The sequence below is a fragment of the Lepisma saccharinum genome, chromosome 15, assembly GCF_977018435.1.
Source record: "Lepisma saccharinum chromosome 15, izLepSacc3.1, whole genome shotgun sequence".
Lineage (NCBI taxonomy): Eukaryota > Metazoa > Arthropoda > Insecta > Zygentoma > Lepismatidae > Lepisma > Lepisma saccharinum.
Window position 1 is genome coordinate 75,064,279 of NC_139243.1, and position 27,633 is coordinate 75,091,911.

General features: G+C 36.2%; 1 protein-coding gene across 1 annotated transcript in view; it reads right to left on the minus strand.

The window, feature by feature from the left end:
- Positions 1-6,007: 6,007 nt before the first annotated feature.
- Positions 6,008-27,633, minus strand: part of LOC145999341 (uncharacterized) — a 40,733-nt gene continuing 19,107 nt past the window's right edge. The window contains exons 3-4 of the mRNA XM_083136283.1: positions 25,788-26,506; positions 6,008-6,089 (exon numbers count right to left, since the gene is read on the minus strand). Of these exons, the coding sequence (XP_082992409.1) occupies positions 6,008-6,089; positions 25,788-26,506 (801 nt within the window). The remainder of the gene's footprint in view (positions 6,090-25,787; positions 26,507-27,633) is intronic.

Here is a 27,633-nt window from a genome sequence, read left to right on the forward strand (position 1 = left end):
AAAAAGTTCCAATCACGAGTTTGGTGATTTCAGTTGGGAATATTCAGAAAATGTCCCTGCAGAAGGAGTTCTGTGGCCTGAAATCCTCATTTGTCTACAACGTGTTGTGGGTGTTGCATAAATCTACGGGGCTGGTAGAAATTGCCATTCAAATTTCACTGTTAGAATCTGCTTATTCCCGTAGAGTTAGGCACCACACACAACGCCATGCAGGGAAGAGAGTTTTTCAGGATCTATATGCCCAATTTTTATTGCCAGGGACTGTTCAGGTAAAACTTTTCCTTTACAATATTCCTTGTGTTAGAAAGAAACAATAGGGGCAAAAGCACTTAAAACCCACAATATAGATAAATGGCGTTGTATTTCTAAAATGTTACATCGATCAATAAACACAATTCAGAATCATATCTTTTGGAGTCAGTTTGTTGGAATACATGTACCAAAAAAAAAAATGAGGTTCATCCAAGATTTTATATGGACCTTACTGCATGCAAGTACTCAACAGAGTGAAATAAACCCACATTGTTGTTTCTATCCTAAAGAAATATAAATAATCTCTGATATATTTGTACATAAACGTTCACAGTTTTAGGAATTAAACATTGTTCATACAAAGAAATTTCAAACCAATGACACTTAGCAAGGCAAGCTAAAAATAAGAAAAGGCTGCACAAGAAGTTAAAATAGGAATCTATACGTATTCCATTACTGTACTGTACTTCCCTCTGGATTTTTTTCGCCTTTAGCAATTATCCTTGCCTGCCAACGTTATACATTTGTCCTACCACGAGTTCAGAGAATTATTCTGTTTTATTATAATTTCCAATGCAGCTTTCTTTTACTTCCTCATGTAGCGATTTTCCATAAAAACCTGGTTTAATATTTATAAAAATACCAAAAATTCTACAATTTCTCAACATCGAGTGTTGTTTGCAGTAACCCGCTCATGTTACGAAAGAAGTGACGTAGTTCTAGAAACTCGCAATAGGTGGCAGCACCTGTCTTGCTAGCTCGGCTGTTTTCATAATGATGCCATCGGTGCAGGACGCAACCAGACCTGCTGTGGGAAGTAAGCCTGAACTGACACACACAATTCTAATCACGTAGCAGCATGAGGCAGTTGTAATTGCCGTTTTGGCAGTTCGAATTGGAATCGCATGGACTTTGCCTTTTTCAGCAAATGCAATACCAGGGGGGTATGATTCATGTACTAGTTAGTAACGTCCATGAATTAGAATAGATGAACATTTGACGATTGTATGTGAAAACGTAGATGTACAACGTTTGTGAGGGGGCAGAACTTGGAAATCAGCCCCATACTTCTTAGTGAATGATGTGCTGTAAATACGTTTTGGGAAACACGACAGATACCTATACTAGTGCATGAAACATCGCACTGAACTTCCAAATAAGGTATGAAAATTACGTTCTTAAAGTGTGCCCACAGTATTTGGTGTTATATTGGGCTCACCCCAGTTTTCCCAGTGTTAGCACAAACTAGTGCAAGTGCCCAAGAAAATAGTTCCGGTTGCATAATGCACGTTTACTAGTACTTTAAATGCACAAAACGTATTTAAATTAACTCCCCCAGTGAAGTTGCTCACTTTGAACTTCATGGCAAATAAGTTTGAACAGATAAATCATTATTGCATTTATGTAATCGTGATTCTTGTAAAATTGGAAAAAGTAGTGACCTAGAATTCTTAATTATTTGCAAGTAGAACATTTTGGTGTTACCAGGTTGTGTTTTTTGCAGTAAAACAAAAAAACATTTAAAAAAGAAAGATACCGTCACAAAGAGTAACATTTACTAATCGTGACATCATTGATTTTCGTCATGTTACATGCGAACACTTCTGAATGAAGTAAAGAAAGTAATTACTCCCGTAACCTTCTTTCCAAATGAGCATCTAGTTTAATGCATGTCTTTTTGTGTTAGTTTTGTAATTTATCGTAAACTACAAAAAGCATCGAGGTTCTTATACAAAGCAATGAAATGAAAGCCACGTAGGTAAACATTGTAGTGTTGTATCTTATGAATGCCAAGTGTTGACTTTTGATTAATCAAGTTTTTGCTGGACAAAAAAGTTATAGTTAAGTTTAAGCAAACATGTACGTTACAATATTGAAGAGTTTGCTAAAATTCTTATTTAACTTTTTACTCATTTATGCAAATGTTGGAATTACTGATTGATGAACTTGAAATTGACAAATGTGATGTTCGCAAAGTAATTGTTCACTTCTTGTTATTGCTTGCTGTTCATACAAAAGTTATTAATGCAAGATAAGCCTGTGAAGATTAGAAGTTGTTGTTAAAACGAAATCTTTGAACAAAGTTGCCAAAAGTTGTTAAAAGTAAACTACGAGTACGATAATTTAACCTTGCCATACCAATCAATAAGTGTGGGCATACATGACTTGTGTAGTTAGTGGTGAAGGTAATAATAGTGATAATTATACTTTCCGTTACTCGTACGCAATTTTGGAAATTTCGCCTAACGTTTATTTTGCATTGAATTAGGCACAAAATCAGAAGCCTAGCATACGTCCCTTATTACAAATAAATATCTGTAATTTAGTTATACACATGAGTAGCATATGATGCATATTTGATTGGGTCCAGATTACTATTACAATTGTAATTGAGGTGCTGTGAACAACACTGCAAACACCTCACGCCGCTTTCCAACTTCAGTAATTTTGTAAGGGTTCTGAAACGTTAATATTTTTTTGATCTCTGCCTCTAAGATTTATAACTTGGTAGCTTACTTTTCTTTGTACCACCAAAGCAGAATGTTATACTCGACAAACCTAAAATCTAAACTGTGAAAGCATGCCTCAGAAAATTTATGAAATAAAAGTTGCAATTTTTCACGTCCAAGGGTCAAAATTCCTGCATAATTCACGTATAATTCCCGGAGACAATAATTCATGCATAATTCCCAGTGAGTAGCCACCCTGAGTTATTGCTACTGGTGATGAAGCTTCTTTCTTTGCTTGGTACTTTGGCTAAAAATAATTCTTAAACAATGGCTTACTATTTAAAAAGCCCACATCCTGTTATGAATGGTTTTTTTTTTTACAACTCCCTGCTGGAAATGTCTAGTTCTCAGTAAACAAATTCTACTGTTTTCAAATGTCTTCTACTGTGTACTGTGAAATGTACTAAAATCCTATTGCAGATCTATTGTACAAGTACTGTACTCTACAGTAGGACTACTGTACTGAAAAAATAATGTGAATAATTATGCATAATACTTGCTACAATATATTATAAAATTATTGATTGATTCCAAGAATAGGCGAAATCCATTCTTGACACCATATATTCAGTAATTTTGAGATTTTGAAGTGCATTGGAAAAAACAGTACATTAACTGAATTTCTGTTTTTCTAATGAAAACTACTGAAGTCAGATATATCTTAATGAATAAGTTACTACAAATCTTTCTTAAGAGATAGCTCAGCTTTAAAGCTGCTAGTAGTTTCAGTACATTATATCAGTTGATTTCTTTTCAGCATGGAATTTCCATGGTTATTATTACGCATATATCTGTGTAGTGCTTCTTTTGATCGACATAGTTAACAGTGCTTGCATGTTTTGGTTTTTCAAGCATTGAGGATCAGGTCTTGTTTAAACTACTTTTTTCTGTTTTCGTGTGAATATATGAAAAACAATATGTCAACTTATGTATAACACTGTATGTTTTTCAATTTTCTACAGTGCATTAACCACAATGAAGCTAAATAATTAAAATCGTGTTCACTTTTTTTGAATATGATTTTGAATTTAAAATTTTGGGTGTGTCAGCCCTTGGACTATCTTGCACCAGTCACATTATATGGGGGCCAGCCCCTTATCATTACAAATAACAACTCGAACGTTGCAGAACTAAAAATATTAAAATTTTATTGACTTCTGTTAAAAGTTAAGGCTGTAAGCGGACACTCAGCACACACAAGGACAAATAACAGGAAAACACGCACAAAATTATACTGGCCATACCGCCAGTTGCCAGAGCATTGTTCATCTGCAAAATGCAGTCCAAAGTGTACTAAGTGGAAGTGAGGTTGACTTTTGGGTGAATACGTGGAAGGTACCCCTTACATCCTAAATTAACTTTATTTGATTTCTTTGTTGCGCATTCCTAGGTAGCAAGTTCCACACGCTTTACCATATATTTATTTTAGTTGTTCGTATGATTTTTCCATTGCATTTTCAGTTGTATTGATATGAAATTTTTCATTACTGATAATAGTACTGTTGTCATACATCAATATGCTGAACACAATAAAAGATGTTGGTTGTACAATTATGTTACTGAACACATAAAGAGTACAGTTCAGCCACTTAAGATAGGAGAAACAATTGGACTACCAAAAACAGTAGAAAACATTAGTAATACAGTTCACCTACTGAAAACAGTAGACACAGTTGGGCTGCTAAAAACAGTAGAAAACATTAGCTGTACAGTTCACCTACTACTGAAAACAGTAGATGTTTCAAAACACTCATTGATCTACTGAAAACAGTAAACAGAATTTTCAGTAGGGCTATCAAAAACAGGTTTGCACAGTACCATTGGAATGGATGGTTGAAATCTCAATTAATAAAATGGTTGCACCATAGTTGTAGACATGAAGTATAAATTTGTATAATACAGAGCTCGGGATCCTATCCCAAATGATATATGCACAGAATGACAAGAATTTCCAGAGATTTCTACTCAGAAACACCATTCCCTGTGTGCAAATGGTTTTTAAGTTCTATTTGCTATGCACCCTCTTCACATGTTTAGTAAGTATATATATTTATGGGTAAAATACTGGTCACATTTTAAACAATTCAAGGGTTTCTCTTTGTGTGTACTCTCATGTGTATATTAAGTTGAAGTTTTTCGGAAAAATCTTTGTTGGAAATTGCACACTTAAAAGGTTTTTCATTTGTGTGCCCTCATATGTTTATAATGCGAGGATTTGTGGGAAAAATCCTTACTGCAAATAGAACAATTAAAACGTTTCTCTTTTGTGTGTACTGTCATGTGTGTATTAAGGTCAGATTTTTGGGAAAAAACTTTACTGCAAATTGAACAATTAAAAGGTTTCTCCTTAGTGTGAATCCTCATATGCACTCGAAGATCTGCTTTCCGGGAAAAATCTTTGTCACAAATTGAACACTTACAAGGCCTCTCTTTGCTGTGATACCTCACATGTACACTAAGATTTCCTTTATGGGCAAAATTTTTGTTGCAAATTGAACACTTAAAAGGTTTCTCTTTGTAGTGAACCCTCATATGAATATCAAGGCCAGATTTCTGGGCGAAATCTTTGTTGCAAATTGAACACTTAAAAGGCTTTTCTTTGTTGTGAAGACTCATATGTCTATTAAGGCTAGATTTCTGGGTAAAATCCTTGTTGCAAATTGAACACTTGAAAGGATTATCTTTGTTGTGAACCCTCATATGAATTCCAAGGATTGATTTCTCGGAAAAATCTTTGTCACAAACTGAACACTTAAAGGGCTCTCTTTGCTGTGAACAAACACATGACGATTATAATCTCCTCTACGGGAAAAACCTTTGCCACAGACTAAGCACTTAAAAGGTTTCTCTTTGTTGTGAACCCTCATATGCATATAAAGTTTTTATTTCCTGGAAAAATCTTTGTTGCAAATAGCACACTTAAAAGGTTTTTCATTTGTGTGTGCCCTGATATGTTTATTAAGAGAGCATTTTTGGGAAAAATCTTTACTGGAAATAGAACAATCAAAAGGTTTCTCCTTTGTGTGGATCCTCATGTGTCTATTAAGGTTATTTTTTTGGCAAAATCTTTGTTGCAAATTGAACAATTAAAAGGTTTATCTTTGGTGTGAACCCTTCTTTGTGTGTAACGGTTATCTTCAGGAATAAATTTTCTCTTGCAAACTGAGTGATTAAAAAACTTCTCCTTTGCAAGGACATTTGAATGAGCAAACAAAATTCCTGTATTGTCTTTTGCTTGTTCTTGATCACGTAATTTTCCTGAAGGTACTAGTGTAACTGACCTTGGAACATCTTGGTTCTGTCCTCCTGTAGTTCTTGTTCAGATATCTGGAGGGGAAAAAAAAATTAGTCACTGAGATTTACATATCACTGAGAAGAAAGGATAGTAGAATAGACTGTCATTAAGGACATGCATTAGCAAGTGAATCAAGTGAAAAGCTGGGGGATGCTTGGTGAAGTTTCAGAATATGCATGCATGGATTGATATCACTTATTAAAGGGCGCTATTTACATACTTTGTAGCACATGTAGTATGTGTATGGTAGCATAGGTGCATCAAAAAGCAGAGGGTGGTCACATCCCACAGGTTACACAGCAAATCCTTTTTTTTCCCCCAAATTTTATGATGGAACTTTTCTCATCTTTGTACTACTTTCAAATAACAGGATTCATTGTTTTGAATGGTACAGCAGCATGCATCAATTGTTGGAACTTATGATAACCTAGTTCACGATTGGCAAGTATACGTGAATTTCAACATACATACCCAATGAATGTTATAGCATTATTCAATAAGTGTGTCAAGAGTAGTGCGAAAAATGAATCAAACTGATGGTCTTGCATTTACTCATGCAAAAGTGTGAAAACTGACAAAATTAATGGATGGGTTCACCTTCCACATAATCACAGTGAAGTCCTTTGTTTTGAAGTGAAAGGGGACATAACTAAATAAGTGAGTGGTTATCAATAATAATCGAGAATTTTTGAAGTTCTTGGATACCTTGAAAATATGTAACCTTGGCACGACACAATTTAGATACATGTGGCACAAGTAAAACCATATTTAGACTTTCATGGTCCACATGAAAATTGTTGCAACTAAGAAAATAACTGCTCTCTAATTAGAATCTTACTTACCTCCCTGAAAAAATGACACCAATAAGCATTCATTAATTAGGATGATTAAAATCTTATTTATATTGTTTAATGTGCATTATTTAAAATTGTTCTACTCAGGAGAAATTTACTGTGGTAACACATGGGTAAGAAGTAGCAAACTACTATGTCGTTACAACTACTGGAAGCAATATGACTTAGCTACAGGCACGCGTTTACAAGACATCTAAAAGCAAAAACCTGAAGCTAATTTTGTAATTTGTCCTGGTTGTTTAAGCAACCTAATTATTAATTTTCCTTTCCATTAATACCAAAGTCACCCACCGGTAGTGCTGTCAGCATTGTTCCTCAAAATGGCTACTTTTACTGGTGCGGAACATGCCTGCTGTGTGTTTTGGTTTCACGTGACGCAACATAAGTTTCATACAGAGTATTGTAAGGCACCTCCTAGCAGGCCTACAATTACTCTTGGCACCAAACCATCCTTGATACTGGTTGTCCTGTATGACATGCAAAATCACCAGGATGTACAAACGTTCCTGAAACTGATGTGGAACAACTCAGAGAACGCTTTGTCTGGAGTCCTACGAAATCAAGACGTGCATCACGTGAGACTGGCATTCGACAACCGACTGTCTGGCATGTATTATACAAACTAATAATGGTTCAACACATTATGGATGCAGATAAAGTTGCTTGCCAGCAATTCTGTGTGCAAATGTTGGATAGAATTACAGATAAGAAGACATTCCTAGACAATGTCATTTTTAGTGATCGTTTCACATCAGTTGACAGGTGAACACCCATAACTCATGAAACTGTGCAGCATATTCGTGATAGCCCTAAGATCAATGTTTTTTTGTGCCCTTAGCAAACAAAAATTGTACGGCCTGTTCTTCTTCCAGGAGGCAAACATAAATGGTATTGTGGATCTGGATATGCTACAAAGTCTTCTGTGTATCTGGATATATTACAAAATTTTCTAATTCTTTAGTTCGACAAGGATGACTAAGATGTACACCTTTACTATCAGCAAGATGGGGCACCACCTCACTACCACATTGCAGTCAGAGATTTTCTTGATACCCGATTCCCAGGTCAGTTTATTGGTCGTACAGGTACAATTGCATGGACCCCTTGCTCCCCAGATTAGTCCCCGTTAGATTTTTCTTGCGGGGTTTCATTAAAGATCGGATTTGTACAACCTTTACCTTCTGATCTTGATGAACTGAGATTGCATTACCACTGCCACTGCAGAAGTGATGCCTGACTTACTGGTGAAAGTCTGGAATGAAATCAACTTCAGGTGGGCTGTATGCCGCTTTACAAATGGTAGCCACATCGACCCAACATGAATGTTGTATGACAACTTGATGTGTTTTGCTTTGCAATGGCACCTCAACAGACTCTAAGTTACCTGAATACATTTCTATATGCTTTGAAAGTTGTAAAGTCCTTTTTGAATCACCTGTATTTGTTATATGGCAATTTAGTACAAAACAAACATTGGTAAAAATAAGTTTTGATCTTTTCTCACATGAAGAATTAATCAAACATAAATGAAGGTGTCCTAAAGTAGTTATAGATGAAAAAACAGCGTAGATAGTAGAATTGTAGTTACTGCATAATTAAGTGTTGGAATTGCATCACCATTTTGCTGATCCTGAATTTTGAATTAATTGAATGTTGGACTTTGAATATTGTTGAACATATTAGTGTTTTGGGCTACAATATCCCAATTCCTGGTGAAACTCTTAAAAGTTTTGAAACAGTGCATTAACAGCAAGCCATTGCTTCACAACAACGTTATTTCTGTTAATGCTACTTTGGGATTTGACATCCACACCCTCACTTGCACTCCAATCAAATCCTTACTCCCAACTAGGACATTATAACCGTAGATTATTTTCTTAGTTTAGTGCATTAATTTGAATGTTAATCTGGCAAAATTGACATTTTTGTCTTATTATCTCTCCCCCTTTTTCAGACGCCAGAACAGATACTACAAGGAAAGTATCATCAGCATGCAAGATATACCAATTACATGCATGCCATTATCATCAGAAAACTCCAGGCAAACAACTTTACAACAATACCGAAATAACTATTTATAATGTATACATGAATGGGAGAATAATGAAGCCTGTATCTTCACCCATACTTCCAGAAAGTAATAACGAGATTATTCAATATGCTAAGAGAAGAACAAAGAAATGTATGTTTCAGTATTAGCAAATGTTTTATCTAAAAGTGAGATTTCTTAAGACACAAAATGTTCATATGAAAGAGAAACAATAAAACCTGATCAATTTGCAACAAGAATTGTACCCAAAAAGAATTTCTCACTAGGTAACTAGTATGTTCTCTCTAATGTTCTATTAACAATAAGTGTGGTGGCGGTGGCCACCAAAATTAGTTTTAAAAAATAAAATAAAATAAACAGATTTGCGGAAACCATGAGTAACAAGTTTCACTGTCATTAAAACCAAACTGTTTATAATTGATTCTTTTAGCAATTTCATCATATCCTTGGAAGTAGACAGATTAATCAATGCTATATATATCAGCTGATAAAGGCATATAATTTTAATTGTATGTTGGACAAAACATACAAATACTTACAAAAGAGAATACCCAGAATTGTGTTTCTGATAAGGGACATAGCTAGAGAGGAGACATTGCCCACTTTGAGTCAGCATTTTGACCACTTTGAATGGGCTGAGTCTTCTTATTACAATTTCCAGAAAAAAATGTTTCATGGTGTCTGTATTTCCCTGATGCTAACAGTGGGGACTTCCATCGGGATCTTGGTTATGATGTATTAGTAAATGACAAATATATTTTGTATTTAATTTCTATTATCATTATAATAACATTGTTTGAACATGAATAGGAATTTCTTTTAATGGATACCACTGCACAGTTGAATATTCAGAAAGTGAATGATTGGTAAATTCTTGGAAAATCTTAGCATAAAATGTTAACAACCGCATTGTATAAGTGTATGTATATATTTGTAGTTTACTGTCGGTTTTGTTTTCTTCTTGGCTAATCAGGACAATGAAGTCTGCAACCTTCTGTGATGAAATCATTTGTCACTCAACATATTCAACCATCAACGTGGCATTGTGTAGTTAACAATACTGAAGAGGCTGTATATATTGAATGGGAATTCTCTTGAATTCTGGGAATTATGGGAAGTTTCTTTTCAACAATTCGTCATTTGCCCACATTGTTGCAAACTTATCTAGTTCTAGAGACTGCAGTGACAGTAACATGATGCAAAATCATTTTTGGTTAGTTAGTATCTTCAGATGGATGCAAATAACTGGCAGTCCCGATGCAGCAACACATTTTAATAAACAGGTGGAAGTGGAAAAAAGGAAAGTAGTCGAAATAAAACCAAGAGATGATTTATGATTTGAAGACCAGAAAAGTGATGTATAATAAGCTAAACACAAAAACCCATATTTCAAATCTATCACAATAAATTTGGAGAATACCTATGTGGTGGTCAGTTTGTTATAATCGCGACACATTCTTATGGAAAAATAGTGAATGTAAAAGTTACAAGGGCTAAGCATTTATAATCAAAAAGTCCCTGTGACTCGAATTTCTTGATGCGTATGTGAAATTAATTCACATTGGCCACATTAACAGTGATACTAATATTGGACTGATCAAACACCATCAAGTATCAAGTGACAACTTCCATAACTACCATCTAAGAAGGAAAACTTTGTTTAAGGCAGATTGCTTATGCAATCGCCAACACCTTGCTTAACATGCATTTGCATATTAGACGTATTAGGTGAAACTTCTTGAAGATAAGTGTCTTCCAGGTCTCATGCTGGCATCAGGTAATGACTCAATTCTGTTCATTTTTTATAATTAATTCTAAAAGCCTTTGCATGAAGTTACATTTTCCAGGTGGTAGCCGATTCTATTTTATTACTTATTTATTATTATATTTTAGAGAGTTTGAACATCCAAAGTCATAGTTCTGTATTTCAATTTCAGCCAGAGAACTATGAACAATAGAAGCATGCCAGGCAACAGTACAACTAGTTTCAATGAGGATGGTGGCAGTGAGTGGTCACTGAAACTAATGGAACAAAAAAAAAGTTTCGCAGATAAAGTGAGTACTAGTTTCTCTGTATCTACCTACTACCGCGTCTCTCATTTCCCAATTAGGAAAAAAATAATTTATATGACAATATTGTGAGTTTTGTTATGGATAGTGCCACATGTCTGAATAATCAGATGATTGTGAAATGTGCAGATTCTCTGGGTACATAAAGAAATCTACACAGTTGGATTTTGTAATTAACAAGATTGCTGTGTGAAGACTGAATTTAAGCAAGGTTTCAAATCTTTCGATGACATGTGTGGCTCTGATTGCATAATTCATTCTTATTCCTTTCATTTGTTCAACTTTTCTTTAATATTTTCAATTGATATGGCAAGTTAATAAGGTATTATAAGACAACATGAATTTACACACACACAAATGTCTAGTATGTAACATTTTCTCAAGGGCCAGGCTTTGCAAAGTGGTCCAAACAAATTCACCATTAACTAGAAGTTGTGAAAATGGATACAGTAAACTTGTGGTTCAAGAACAGAAAGCTACTACTGGAATATAAGAATCCTAGAATTGAAAGCTACTTATAAGATGAGAGTCATCTCTTGATGATGTGATCTATTTTAATTTGTAATAGTATAGACTTTTTCATCCTGTTAGCTTTTTGTCTTTATAAAAATTTATTGATGCCAATTCCAGTTTGAAACTTAGTTTCTGTACTTCTTAGATCTAATTTTAAAGTGATGTTTCATAATCTGATTTTATGTAGTGTTGCATTTTTAATATGCCATAACTCAAGTTTGTGAATAGAGTAACAAAATAACAAACAGTCAGAAGTTAATGTTACAAGTTTCAAGATTAATTAATTCTTGCCCTTATTAATAAAATGGGAAATGTTATTGAGTACATGATATTTTTCCAAGAAAACTGCTTCTTCGTATTTAACACCTTGATCAATCATTCAGCAAAACAGGCACCCTTCATAGAATCAGGTTTTGGATGCCATGAAAACGGGCAATCCTGAAGGAGTTCATGAAAACTAAATCACATGTTGAAGTTACCCTTCAGTCAGTGCTAGACCATAGTAAGTATGACCTGAACATCAGCAGGGGACCAAGAAGAGAGATACAAGACACACACATTTACTTCTTGTCACTTGAGTCACTTCAGATATATTATGAATCTAAGAAACTATGAGAAGTTGCTCTTTGTCAACACTTTCGATCATCATTGAAAGGGTTTTTAGAGCAATCAAAGTAATAAAATTTTACGCAAACAACTAAAAAATAAAAATGAAGAAAAAATAATGAAGCTGAGTTACCTGAAATATTTAGACAAAGTTGAGCCTCTTGTGGAAAATATCTTCAGATAGCGAAATTGGAAACAAGTCAGCATTCTTCTTTTCCAATTCAACGATTGGACAACAAATGTAGTGCTGGCAGCTGCCAAGTTGCTTCTTCCTGCTATCTATTCTTCAGCATGTAGGTGGAAATGTTAAGGTAAACTCACGCATGGTCTGAACAAAGAGTGATGCAATTCCTCACATGGAAATGCAAAGTTTAACAATACCAGACCAGCAGGTTGAAGACATTGCCAAAATCGATGTCAGAAAAAGAGTAATGTTGTGGTTCGGAAATCCAGCTTTAGGTGACTAGCCACAAAAGTGGTTATGAAATGTTTAATTCAGAGTGAGCACAAGACCTGAACTAACTAATTGTTCTAAAATTTTTAAAGATTGCAACCACTACCAGGCTAGGGGTCGTAACAAAATCTAGGTAATGGGTATCCATATTCTAATCATCTGATATTCATTCATTTTGGATACAACAGATAATCTGAATATCCTGATAATTCGGATAGTACAGAGCTCATGGCGATTTGTATAATGCAACCACCAGCAAATGAAACTGCGCAGACCCGCGACTCCTGTTCACCACACTTCTGCAAGCAGGGGTGGAGCAGAGGTGAGCATGCTTCCTTGTGGACAAAGCGAAACGGTTCGAGGGGTGAAGCATTTTAGAAGAAGATTATTTTGTTTGTGGTCACTCTGTAGGAAATCCGTGTAGTGAAATATGAAAATGACAAATAAAAGATTGGATAGCCTGTAAAACAGATATCTGGATAATCCAGACAATTCAGATATCCAAATAATCGGTATATCTTCATATCAGAATATCTGATGTTTGGATATTTGAAATCCAGATAGAAAATTTTCCAACATCCGGATAACATTTTATCGGGATTTGGCTATCTGTATTCCAGATCACACTAGTTGGGTGCAAACAAATACATAATGTGAGTGAGTTTCACAAAACTTGTAAAAGGTACACTAAGAGATACATACAAAAACACAACCTCACATGGCTAGTCAATCTACACTTTTGTAGAGCCCTAAGTGAGAGAAGTGTAGAGTGAGTAGCCATGTGAGGTTGTATTTTTGTATGTATCTCTTAGTGTAGCTTCAGAAAGTTCTGAGAAACCAGAACAAAACATTGCACATAAAATAAAATAATAACCACTAAAAATAACTGTGTTAGATTATTTTGCATATATAAAAAGTGGTTATGCGAATCTTTAAGAAGAACATAGGGATACAATATGTAGCCTACCTGATAAAAAGTAAAAAACTACGGAAGTAGATTTCCATGTCCCATGTAGTGCTCGAATGTCAAACACTATGAGGTTAAATCCCATGCTTGTATACCTACTTACCCAATTTCATTGGTACAGTTACCACAGCAATACAGATACCACTTCATAGTCAAGTGCATACACAAAAAAAAGTGATATTTTCACGAAATTATCAACTAACATGGAAATCAAATTGTCCCTTTCATCACATGACTTACCTACCTTAAGTGCAATGAAGCAATTTATCAAACATATTTACTTATTGACTGATAGACACCCCACAAAGTTGCTTGCATCCTTTCACAATTCTTAAAGTTCCTTAGTCTAAGGGCACAGTGCAGGTGGGTAGTGTTGGCTTGGAAATGATATGATAAATGGTGGAGCAAACTAAGTGGCATCCTAGAATCTGTCAATCATGAAGAACTTGCTCCTCTCAAAAGTTTTATAGAAGACTTCTCTCCTTTGACAGACCTTAATTCAGATATTTTAATTCCATTAATGAAACTAGTTTTAGTTCAGGGTCAATGAATATAGCAGAACTGCTACTCTTGTACAGAATAACATCTTGCTACCTCCATTTTGGTGAAAGGTGCATGAATCTTAATCTTAAACCTGAGCTAGAATATCTACAGGGTAGGGTTCTGTGTAGACAACGAAACCAGACATGATGCCTACCAATCGAGACGTTTAAACGAATATATTATATAAACAAGGATACATGGAAAAAGAATATTTCCATGATGAGCTACTTTTCTCTATAATTCTCATCTACAGTCAAGTTTTATCTCAATATGTTTTTTATTATTTCTTTTCTTCAATTTGTATATTTTTCTATCTGGACTTCCTTCTTAATGGACAGACTGGATCTGGACTTCCTTCTTAATGGACAGACTGGATCTGGACTTCCTTCTTAATGGACAGGTCAGAACTTCCTCCTGGATTTCCTATGTGAGCTTCCTTCTTAATGGACAGATATGGATCTGGACTTCCTTCTACTTCAGTCTTTGACGATTTATGAATTCATATATCCTCTTTCTCTTAAGCTTTGGGAAATATACTAATCTCCTTGTTTGCGGCTGCGATTGGAACGCGCCAATACTAACTGGGTACAACAGAGTGTATACTTGGTGTCAAACGACTGACACATGCATCCAAGTAGGTGCTACAGTTGAAACGCGCAACCAAAAGTGCTGTGGGGTGTCGACTGGAACGTGCTGCCACTGATGTAAACAAAATTTCCACTATGGGAATGGTAAATCAATCAGACAGATGCAATATCTGTTCAAAGACACAAACTTGTATCAGTGCTTTGACTTCTTTCATTTTCATATTAACTTACATATGATCACTGATTTGATTAATCAAATATATATATATTAATTTATTTCTTTTATATTTATTCTTCATCTTCTTATAGTAGATTTTATTATTTCTCATCTTTCCAATTTCCTTTGTTCTTATTTATAAAGATCTTTAATATATTATGCTAATTCTTAATCTTGAATGCCTGGTGCTGCCATCTCTATTCCTCTTTAGCTAACTATTTACATTACTTGGTCCTATTGGGTACGTAACAACCTATTTGACAAAATCATATAGAAAATATGACAAACCCATTGAATTGCATCCTACATAAGTACCTTGAATATACAGAACAGCACATACTAGAGTTGAGGTAACATTAGCCTGAACCAATACGAATATTACTCATACAGATTTCTGCTGATATTGAGACATACTTGGAAATTTGGCAATTTAGAAGTTCAAAATACATTGTTATTAAATGTGGAAATAAAAGCATCATCTTGCAACCATACCATTTCAGTCTACCATATTTCCATATCCAAAAGTTCATGTGATATTAATGTTCTCACATTTCCTATTGTGTGTACCCTTTAGTATCCCCTAATAATTTAATACAAACAAGATTTACAATCTGCTACAAATGGCCATGATCGGCTGCTGCGAAACATTGTTGGATGGGTAGATCAATGTCACTGATTCATTGATTGATGACGTACTTGACCCACTACCCTAGATAAACCTACATTGTGGCCACTGAAATCCTATTGGTCCCTTTGGTCCTTTTCCAGTCAGACACATCAAACAAGAGACAAAAATAAACATTACAACACCTCAAATAACAGACTAAAAACGAGCATGACATAACAAAATTTGGTTGGCTTTTATATTCCAGAAAGCTCTGCTAGCTAAATGGATTGTTACAGTGTGAAATCTCACAAAGTGCTGTTTCTCTCATTTGTTTATGATGAAAGGATGATACCAAAAGTTTCCCCGTAATTATATGAGCCAGCATTGGCAAAATCTCTTGAGTTTGAAGAAGAAAGTCAGCAAAGAAGGGGAGAGAGGGAGGAAGGAGGGGAGGGTTGACTTTTGTTGCACAATCCATGCAGGTCACTCAAATAAAGAATATCAACCTGAGGCAATTGTTGAAAGAAAGCTGTTTAGACATTTGACATATTAACTTTGTAATGAAGGGAGGGAGGGATGCAAATGTCCACAATTATTTATCCACCCTCTTCTAGTAAATTGTATGCTCTTCGCCACGGCACTCAGAGCTGGCTGGGTCTTTTAAGTACTTTGAGGATCAACAGCTGCCAAAAGTTAGAAAAATTCAAAGAAAAGTAAAGACTTAGAAAAGTTGGCAGCATTCCAAATAATTAATACAGTAAAAGTCAACAAGTTCAAGGTTTCATTCGTTAGGCAATTCTCCTCAAATCATACTAAAATTGGTTGTTGAAAATTACAACAAAAGAAGGTACGTGTTTCCAGAATAAGGTTGAACAAACTTATAATTTTGAAATAATGTGTGGTAGCACTTTAGTTACCAGTCACTTCTTCATGTGGGAACTTTGGCTGAACAGCATAGTGGGCATGGGTGGATGGCTGAGAGGGCAAAAAGGAAAAAGTCATGTATTAATTAACTACAACAACTACTAGAACTGAGCCGATACAGATACTGATGTATCTGCATTGGCCGATACAAGTGCTATTGGTAAGTATTGGTTGAAATTTTCCAACTGGAACCATTGTTTTTCAGTTGCTAGAACCAAGGCCAAGAGAAATATTTGTCCTTTCCAAACGTTCGCTCAGTCTTCCTTGAGACAGATTAGTTTTATGGAGAATTACTGAACAACTGCCCCAACCCCACCTCCTGGAAAGCAGATGATTGACAAGATCAAAGGCATGGGTAACTGGAAAGCTGTGACTAAACTTCTCGAAGGCATATAACTACCACGAAAAGGTTTTGTGGAAATAGAAGATATATTTCATTTTAAATTCCTGCTCACATGCTCGGGGTAGACGTTTTTAAAACCAGCTGTCTCAGATCATAATTAATATGTTTGATATTGTTAACAATAGAAGTCAGGGGCTTCCAGTTTTGTTTTTTATGTGCACTCTCAAATCCAGGTGAGCGACACTCAAGACAGTTCCCTAGACAATATGGCAAAGTGTGTGCGGTGATTCGTTCCGTCTACCACGTTGCATTACAGCAAGTTGTATATACGGTACAATTAATCAATATAGCATCGTTTGTTATCAGTGGGTGTCATTCTGCAAACTTCTGAGTTGAATTAACCCTAAGGAACACGACATATGGTCCTCCACTCCAGAGGCAAGGATTTGTGCTAAACGCGACGCCCAGTAAGTAATATCATTTTCTTTCGCGTGCATCGTGCAAAATTAGACAGACTCAGCTCAGTCCAACAGACAAGCACATTTTGGTACATCAGACCAACACAGTACATATTTGGTCCACCAGGGCAAAATACAAAAAACACTAGCATTACTACCATGATGGGCTGTCTCCAGGCCAGATGATTTCGGAGTTCTTCGGAAAGACGTTTGAAGGCCCCTGTCGAATTTGATTTGTATTATCTACATTCAATCAGGACAGGAGGGTTGTGGATTGTATAATTTCTTTTTGCACTCTTCCCTTCTGTGTCTTTTATGGGACTGTTGATATCAGCCCATACCACAGCGACTTGTTTATGTCTCAAATGACAGAGAATGATGGACAGCATGGCAAAAAGAGGCATTATTTTAATAACTGTATTTGTATATATTATTACATTTCTTTTCTCTTTCACCAGGCTAACCCAAACGACAGGAATGAATAGTATTTACATGAAACTGAAGAAGAGACAATCCACAGATTTTTTAATTTTTCTTCGTAACTGCAGCAATGCTAGAAATACTTCAAAAAAACCTCTCTCTTTGCATCCTCTGGGTCTACAGAGAAGTTCACAAAAAAAATTACCAAATGTCACAACACATTTTGAAGTATCATAATGATTTCTCTTTTTTTAAAAAAGGGAGTTCCATGTGCATATATCACAATGACATGAAGGCACATTTAGGGGATGTAGATACATTCTCGATCTCGGCCATTTTTGGAGGTGATGTGATCAGAACCACACTCCAGATGCCTTTACCCCACGGGGTTGCTCCCAGGTATCCATTGATTTGAGGCTGGGTGAGCCCCAGAGATGCTTTGGGGGGAGGGGAGGACAGAAAAATACTGACCTTATATCACCCACCCCAGGAATCGAACCCAAGTCTCCTTCATAGAAACAAGACACCCTACAGACTACACCATCATGGCTCAAAGTACTATAATGCTAGTGAGTTATTTAATGTCATTAAAGGAATGTGATGTGATGACTTGATAACTAGCCTTTATTATTTTAAAATCAAATTTAGAAATATTGGTATCAGCGTCAGTGTGTATCAATGAGAGTATCAGTATTGGTTCAAAGTGCCATCAGCTCAGCCCTAATAAATACCGTAATTTTAGAATCAATTAGATAATTGTTACTCAACTAAAAATCTTTGTAAACTGCAAGGTTATTTCATCAAGCAAAACCTGTTAAGGTGTATCAAGATTGCAGATAAAAAAAACAACAATTTTCCACTTGTTGCACACACTATACTGTGTTGTACAAATATTTTAGTCATCTGAAGTTTGCTGTATCACATGATCCAACACCTCTACAAGAAATGCCATGAATTAGTGCATAATATATGCACACTATTAATCAATTTGTGTGTGCATGGTTTGGGAAGAATTAGTAATTCAAAATGATTGTGTCAACTTCACACTAGCCTGATCAATGGTTCAAAATGGGCCTAAACCAGTGCCAACATTCAGGGCACAATTCTTGCTATTTTGTGCATGCTATGCTGGAATTTGTGCACACTCCTATGAGGCATTAAAAAAAAGTATTAAATATTATGAGATAAATTTCTCACCTGCGTGACCAAAATTAGTGCATGCTCCTACAAGGGATTTGAAGCATTAGAAATTCTGATATATCACCAGCATGACCACTTGCTTGAAATGGACAATATTGATTAAATCATTCCAGAGTTTGATATCTTCTAGGAAGTTTATTTATTCACAATCATGAACCGTTTGTCTTGTACTTGAGGTGAACAGGCTGTGAATGGTATAATCTACAAATGACTGTTGTAGTTGTATACCTCGCATTGTAGCTGCTTGAAATTTTGTCAACAGGACACAGAGAACATGTGCTGAAGTATTGGCCATACATTTAAATCAAAAATTATAAATTCTGTATTTGCACTACTGAGTGAATCGAACACAACACTGGCTACACTGAATTCTCATCACCACTACCATCACTACTGTGCCTGACCACAGTACTAGACTGGCACAATGTGACTTCATTTCACAAATCATATTTCCAAAACCAATAACGATACTTCAAGTAATCGATTTTATGACCTGTTCAAATAACGAAATAATAAATTTATTTTCAGTGCTTTATGAAAACTATTTTTAATGCTCGAATAACGAAATAATAAATTTATTTTCAGTGTTTTATGAAAATGATTTTTATAGCTTGAATAACGAAATAATAAATTTATTTTCACTGATTTATGAAAGACTGTCCCCACCCTCAAGGAAAGATCTGCAATGTTATTTCAGTCAGACTTTGCCATTGAGCCTGTGGGCGTAAATAGCTTGAAATTTGGAGGTAATCATGACAAAATACCACTTTTGAAACTTTTAAACATGTCACTGCCATATTTAGGAAGTGCCTGCCTGGAATGCCCAATCCTCAAAAGGTTCATTGGAACAGCATGTGTGCATTCTTACAGAGTATTCTCTCTACTACTTGCCTTATACTCGTATGCAAGAGTTTGTTTGTTCGAGTTTTTGGTTTACGCCCACTTCATACATAATAGGAGGAACGTGGTGCTGATCACATCACCTACACCTTTAGCCATGATCAAGAAAATCTGGGGCCCTAACTCCACACTCCCTATACACCTTCATGGTGTGAAGCATAGCACAGGGGAGCACTTTATACTTTAATTTTTTTTATGCATAATAGGGCTAATTGGGACTGGACCTAAAGTTTAGAGTGGAATCCAAAATGCTGAGTGCCTCCACCAGGTATTGAACCGAGGAACCCTTGATTACAAGGTGACAATGTTACCACTACATCACATGTAACAGGTGTTCCAAAAAAATACCTTGCTTTTGCTGTACTTCAAAGAGCAACAATTTTATGAATGGTGGGTCGGTTTCTGGAAACCAGCAATGCATGAGGTGTATGTAGGACCATATAAATATATTCACTCAATGATAGAGCACATGATTAGTTTCATGACTAAATTGGAACATTTAAAGGCCAATCTGTACTTTTTGGAAAGGAAGTCATAGAGATTAAAATGAATATACAGTCTCCATAAAATAGAGACTTCTAGTTGCTGTATTTATGACTAGCTCTTGGAATTTCAAAACAAGCTACGTGAACTGGCATCTAGCAACAGTGTTGTTAAGTGTACAAAATTCCAGTGCAAACTTACGACTTATGATTCTCCATATAAATATATTGTCAATATTTAGGCACATGATGCATGTTACTGTCACAAGTGTTGCCAACAAGCTGAAATACCTAAGTTTTGATTCCCCACATGGTCAAAGTAATAACCCCCCTACCAGCACACACACCAACTGGGTGCCAAGTAAAATATTTTACTGTCAGCTACTCAATACAATTTTGAGTCTGGAGTGTATGTTTCTTTACTGGAAGATTGAACATTAATATTTTTAATAAATAAAAAAACAATATATTTTCTTTAAAAAAATGAAGTGCAGAAACTAAAATTCGAAAATTGTGGATCATATTGATCAATGTATTTCAGTGTGCTCTGTCATTCATGCAGCAATTCCCTTGTTTCACACACGCACACACATATGCATGAAAATGTCTGGGTCAGGCCCGTACCCAGGAGGGCAAGGGGGTCATGCCCCCCTCGAGGCATGAAATATTTTGATGCAAACCTACAAAAATAACGGATTTTGCAAGAATTTAGATTTTCTTCTTGTATAAATGAATGGGTTGTCTCTAGAAAGAGGCATTACAAAGGAGAATTGAGTACATTTTATTGAAAAGTCGTGAAAGTAGAATAAAGTAAACTGTGGTATAATTAAACCAAACACTTTTCAAAAGATTCATTTCATTTCTCAAAATTTGGTATGTGTGCAAATGTTCTGTTTTCCTTCCAATGCCTTGCACTGGGCACTGACCCCTCCCTCCAGTTCAGTGCATTGATTGAACGTCATGGGTTCCTTGCCAATGTAGGATAAATCTTATTTGTGGTTAGGAGCTCTATACCCAAGAAGTCGAGCACTCTCATAATCTACCACGATTTCTTTTTATCTTAAATATAGGGGGTACACAATGCATATGTATACTTCCTTACTTTGACCATTTTTGACATTTTCAAACCTTTTTACAGACTACAATTTCGAGGTTTGTGCATAAAACTTTCAGGGGCATTCTGACATTACTGGCACTGAAAATTCACAATAAAAATATCAAAACATAATGCATGACTTAGGAGGAGCATGGGTGGGGTGGATGGGCAAAGAATGACAAGTCATCTATTAGTGACCATGATAACATGTTTCTGCACCTAGAAAACTTGACAGACTGCAATGGTATTACATGTCAGTGAAATTGAACAATGTGTTTCAAGATTGTGAATGAAAAACTGATTTTCCTCATGTTGCATGCACAATCTATACCATGCTCTCTTTTTCCCCAAAAGTGTCTACAGTGATATTCAGAGTATAAGAAACTAAACCCAGTCATTGTAGATAATTCCTCGGTCTCCAATTTTGCAGTAAAACTATTAAAATTATATTTCATAGTTTAGGAGAGGGGTGGTGGTAAAATCGCAAACAAACATTTTGCCGTAAATGTAAAGCTTTTGAGTTGCAATTTTTAGAGTTACAAGATAACTTAAAGGATTGGTGTCATGTTCTAGAAAAATTTGTCACCATGTTTAAAGATGGTGGACGACAGACTGATTTAACATGCCTTGCGAGAGTTTGAAGTTATGCAAATATTTGAGGTTAGATTTTCGTAGATTAAGAAAACAAGTCTCAGCTATGTTAGGACAGTTTTAAGCTCAAATTCATGTTGCAAATAGATACACCCAGGGAATGGTTTTATTTTGCATTTGCATTTGTTGAAAGTATTTCAAGATGGTGGATGAAAAATAGATTTTTCGGTAACACTTCGATATAGTGAATATGTATTTCTTCACTTTTACAGAAGAAACTACTCATGGAAATCACTTTCTGCAGCATTGTGGAAGTTCGTGAATGTGTTTTCTATCCTTTTTAGTTCGAATGCATGTCTTTTTTTAGGAAAATATATCTCCGACACGCAATTGACGTTGCTTTAATTTCCTTCCTGTACGTGAACCGGATGTCCCATGCGTTTGATGACATAACCCCCTGCAAGTGTTTCCACCCACACCGTTTTTTAACTATCTTTGCCTAATCTAAGCAACCTAACCTAACCTTACCGTGATGGTGTATGGGGCTACTGTGAATGGTTTTTGGGGCTATGCGAGAATGGTTTGTGGGGCTATCCGTGAAAGGTTTGTGGCACAATGCGATCACAAACCACAATTTCAAACCCGTGGAAATAATACGAAATTAGTAACACGAAAGTAGGTATTTTTTGGTTAAGAAGGTTGGAAACACTGCATACCATCGACAAAACACAAGCACGACGCAAGATGAACCATTACTCTCGTGCCATATTGTATGTTAGGGAAACGAAAAAACTAACACCAATAAGTACTCGTAATGTGAAAAATGGACATTATTTCCTTGAGAAATTCATAACACCACCTTAAGGAATGTTCCGCGATGCAGAATACGTAAGTAGCAATGTAAAAATGTATGAAATGAATAAGTTATAGGTGTATTCAGCCGATCGAATTGGTATTGATTTTTCATATTCTGAGGTAGCTTCTGATGCCACTTTCAAATATCTGCCTAAACTATATTTTTGGACATTAAGAAAATATACTAAAATAGGGCATTTCTTAAGCTACGGCTTGACAAATAATTTTTCTTAACAATATAGTGCATATGTATGTTGGGATCCAAATAAGGGCCACTAATGGGAACTGTTATAGTTTCATACCAAACAGATACTTTGGAGGATTGATACAGTATTCCATTTGGATGAAATCAGCAAAGACAATTAAACAGGTCAACCTTATAATATTGACATGGTTAATACACCGAGAAGATATTTAAACTTGACAGCCACAAAAATAATGGGAAAACACAAACTGTGAACAAACTGTATTGAAGCAGAATTAAGTGTGCAGCTACTGTATGTTGTATAGTAGGTAAAGGTAAAGTTCCCCATACATATAGCACCACGCCATGAAGGCACATTCACGTGATATGGGGGTAGGGCCTGACATATTCTTCATCTCAGTCATTTTGAAGATAATGTGATCAGAACCAAACTCCAGCTGCCTCTACCCCCCCCCCCCCCCCAAGGATCCATTGATTTAAGGGTGGGTTAGTTCCAGAGAAGCTTTATGCAGGGACAAGACTGGAAAAATTCTCACCTTAGATCACCCAGCCCAAGATTCAAACCCGAGTCTTCTGCAAGGGCAGTCAGACAGCCTGTCTACTTTTTTCTTTACATTTGTAATAAAAGTAATCCTCCTAAGCAGTAATATCTCCCCTTTTTCTCTCTATTTTCTCAATTTTCACACACATCAATTTTCTCTATTTTTTCTGTATTCTCATTGGAACAAACACAAACATCCATGTCTGACCCAGGGACCCATTGATTGTTTGATTAATTGTTTATGCACAGTAAGGCTAATCGGGACTGGACCTACAGTTTAAAGTGGGATCCGAACCACTATGAGCTTCCACCGGGTATCGAACCCGGGACCCCTTGATTACAAGGCAATGATGCAACCACTGCACCATCGGGGTGGCCCTCCCTGGCATTGCACCACTCTGCCATTAAGGTCAACTAAACCACCAAAGCTAGCAAGTATTAGTATAGAATTGCAATGCGCAACCCTGGGAACTGATCATAGATATATTAACTGTTACACCATCCAGCAAGGGTAGAATTTTTCAGAATATAATATCTTAGATAATTTAATCATTTGTCCCGCACTGTGGTTGTGCGGTCATGCTTTGGGCTCCAGCTATCGGACGTGTGCAAGTTTGAGTCTCCTTGGGGAAACGTAACAGCTTTTCTCCTGAGATTTTGTCCTGTGTATGAGACTGGTGAACACTCACCATCATGATTAAATTGGAGAGCTACGAATGAGTAGCGTAACCCGATCATGAAAGTCTATGACGATGACTGAGGGTTCGTCGTGCTGACCACACATCACCCCGTAACTGGTTTGAAGATCTCCCACCTCAGAGTAGGATCAAGAGGGAGTGTGGCCAGCAGTCTGTAGGTAGACCTGGGCGCTCAATGCTCTGTTGCAGCATGGGTTATGTATGTTTTTAGTTTAATCATTTCAAGGTGTGAGACCTTGATTGTCAATTCTTCACTATGTTAACAAAAAATATTAAATAGTTTTTGATTCAGTGAACTAAAACAACACAAATTGAATGTTCCAATATATTACTATCAGGGAAAAATGTATTATTTTATTTTTAAAATATATATATTTATAAACAAAACCTGAAAAAAAACAAAAAAATGAATTTTGCCTGGGTTTTTTCTTTTAAAAAATGGTAAGATTCTACTTTACATTCTTTCCCTAAGGAATACGTGTCATATATTGTTGGAAAGGTTATTGTATAAGGAATTCAACAAAGTAAATACCAAAGCAAGGAAAAATTACCTGGAGGTGGAAATCGATAAAAACCGATGTTGTCCGGATATGCATAATTCAACATACTGAGGAAATTCTTTGATGATGAAGCACATATTTAGGGGTGAAATGAGTGCTGATGGAACCTAACCTAACAGGCCTAACCTAACCTCATAGGCGTACCTTGCCCCCGTGAATGGTTCGTGGGGCTACCTGAACATGGTTCATGGAGCTACCCATGCATGGTTTTTGGAGCCTACGTGAATGGTTTGTGGGACTACCCGTGCATGGTTTTTGGGGCTACCCGTGAATGGTTAGTGGGGCTACCCGTGAATGGTTAATGGGGCTATCATGAACAGAAAGTGTAAAAAGAAAAAGAAACCATCCAACCAGACGTACGCCATTCTGATCTGTGATCATACACATGCACAACACACCATGAATGCAAAGAAGCAATCACCACGCAGACGACCAAAGCACACACATTCACAATGTGGACACAAAAAAGGAGCCTACACTGTTGTTAACTCCCATCGGTTACCACCAACAAAAAGCAATAAGGACGTAAAGTAGAATCTAGCCTCCAAAAAAATAAAACTGCAAAATGCCAACCCTAGGATGCAGGTAAAGATGACAAAATGAAGTCTGACAACCAAAAAAGTATATGTAGTCCCCCCTTTAGAAAATCCTGGACACGCCACTGTATAATTTGCTTGATCCCACAAGAAAGGGGGGCATCAAATGGCAGGAAATTTCAAAGGACTATAAATTCCAAACTAGAGTGAATATTCCAAATATAAAAAAATATGGGTTCTTATATATATCTAACAATATCATGTAACAAATTTCATTCTAATCTGACATGGTGGGGTGAACACTCATGGACAATCTTATGTGTAACCCTGAAGCACTGGTGGCACAATACAGAAATTACATGAATCATAACTCTTAAGTAATAAGGTCCAATCTTGAACCTTAGTGCTCTCATGCTCATTTTCAATCCATGTACTAAAATTTCCTTCACCTACCTTTCTGCAGGCTCTGCCACTTCACTTTCTACTTGGTCAGGATTCTCTACACTATACTTCATGTCTTTATCTTCACTTAAAATTAATTCACCATTGTCACAGTCTTCAGCTGGCATTTTTTCAACAAATTGTCCATGATCACAGGGATAAAATCCTTCACTTTTAGGAACATTTTGTCCACTAGGAACTTCCGGAGTTTTGCCTTCAAAGTGCATCCAACTATCACCATTCACACTTTCCACTTTACAAACTGACATTTCTTTCATGTACTCACTAGATAGTTTGATGTCAAGAGAAGAATCTTGTATGCACTGCTTAGATGGTTTGATGTCAACAGAAGGATCCTGTATGCACTGATTAGATAGTTTGATGTCAACAGAAGGATCCTTTATGCACTGATTAGATTGTTTGATGTCAACAGAAGCATCCTCTATGCACTGATTAGATGGTTTCATGTCAACAGAAGTATCCTCTATGCACTCCTTAGATGGTTTGATGTCAAAAGAGATATCAACATCAGGAGGCTCCTCGAATGATTCTGTTTCAGTCTTGACACACGACTCATCCGGAAGCCAAACATTCTCCAGAGATGTTTGTTCACAAACTAATGGATCAGCACTTTCTGTTTCAGACTCAATGTGCACTTCCACAGAAGAGAAACCCGTATCAGACATTGGAGCAGCCAAATTTTCTTGATTATCATGAGACCAGCACCACTTCTGAAATACAATCACAAGGAGGGTGGATTAAAATCACGATTTTTATTTAAAAAATATTTAATCAGATTTTCTTTAAGTCACAGTTTATAATTTTTAAAAAAATGAATGCGAGGTTTGATACACCCAGTGCATCATTTCTCAACCTATGGGGCGCTGCCCACTGGAGGGTCCGAAGAGGGCATTTGGTGGGTTGCAAAGTAGGACTCGAAAAATGATTTAATGTGTCTGTTTTAACAATTTGAATTCAACCCATGCTGCACATAGTCACATGCATGTTGACTTCAGGTGTCACTTGATATTTCCAACCACCTTTGTGTGTGTGTGTGTGTGTGTGTGTGTGTGTGTGTGTGTGGTTATTGAGAGGTGTCAAGTGTCATAATTTCACATTGCTATCGAGCTAAGTTGCTAAGTATCCAAAAGAAACCTTGTTCGGTTACCATTATTGAAACACCTTGTAGATTGAACGTTATGAGCTGCACGAAAAAAATCTCTACATTCAAACTACATAATTTTCTACCATAATATTTTATTTGCAACTTTTGATTGAGAATTTGATTATCATAAACTGTTTAGATGCTCTACTTCTTCCCACAATCCTTTATGCGAGTTTAATATCTTCACACATGCTCAGTTGCTCACACATATATATGCATTGGTTACACATTGTATAAGTGACACTATTCACAGTAATGCAGTATGAAGTAGCACACACGTTTACAGGCTTAATGTATGAGTAAAATTTTACTAATCCTGATTAAACAAAGCAGTGGCATTTTGCAAAAATATTTTCAACTTCTACTCGACTTTTACGAAAGGAAACAACATTCAATGAAATATTTCATGGTCCATATATTAGGTTAGTCAAAAAGTAAATGCAATGCTTTTCTTTTCTTCCGTAGGTTGGCTGTACAGCTTTCTGCACTCGCAAGCCGATAGATAGTATTGTTGTCTTCGTCTGTGGCAGGTTACAGCGTCATCACTTCAGTTCGCTCTGCAGTGTTGCCAAGTAAATGTCGGTTGTGCCACTGTCCATTTGCACCACAGAAGAACAGTGTTCTGTAATCTGTTTTTTTTGTGGTCTGAAGGTGTACCAGGAGCTGAAATTCATAGAAGACTTGTTTTACCGC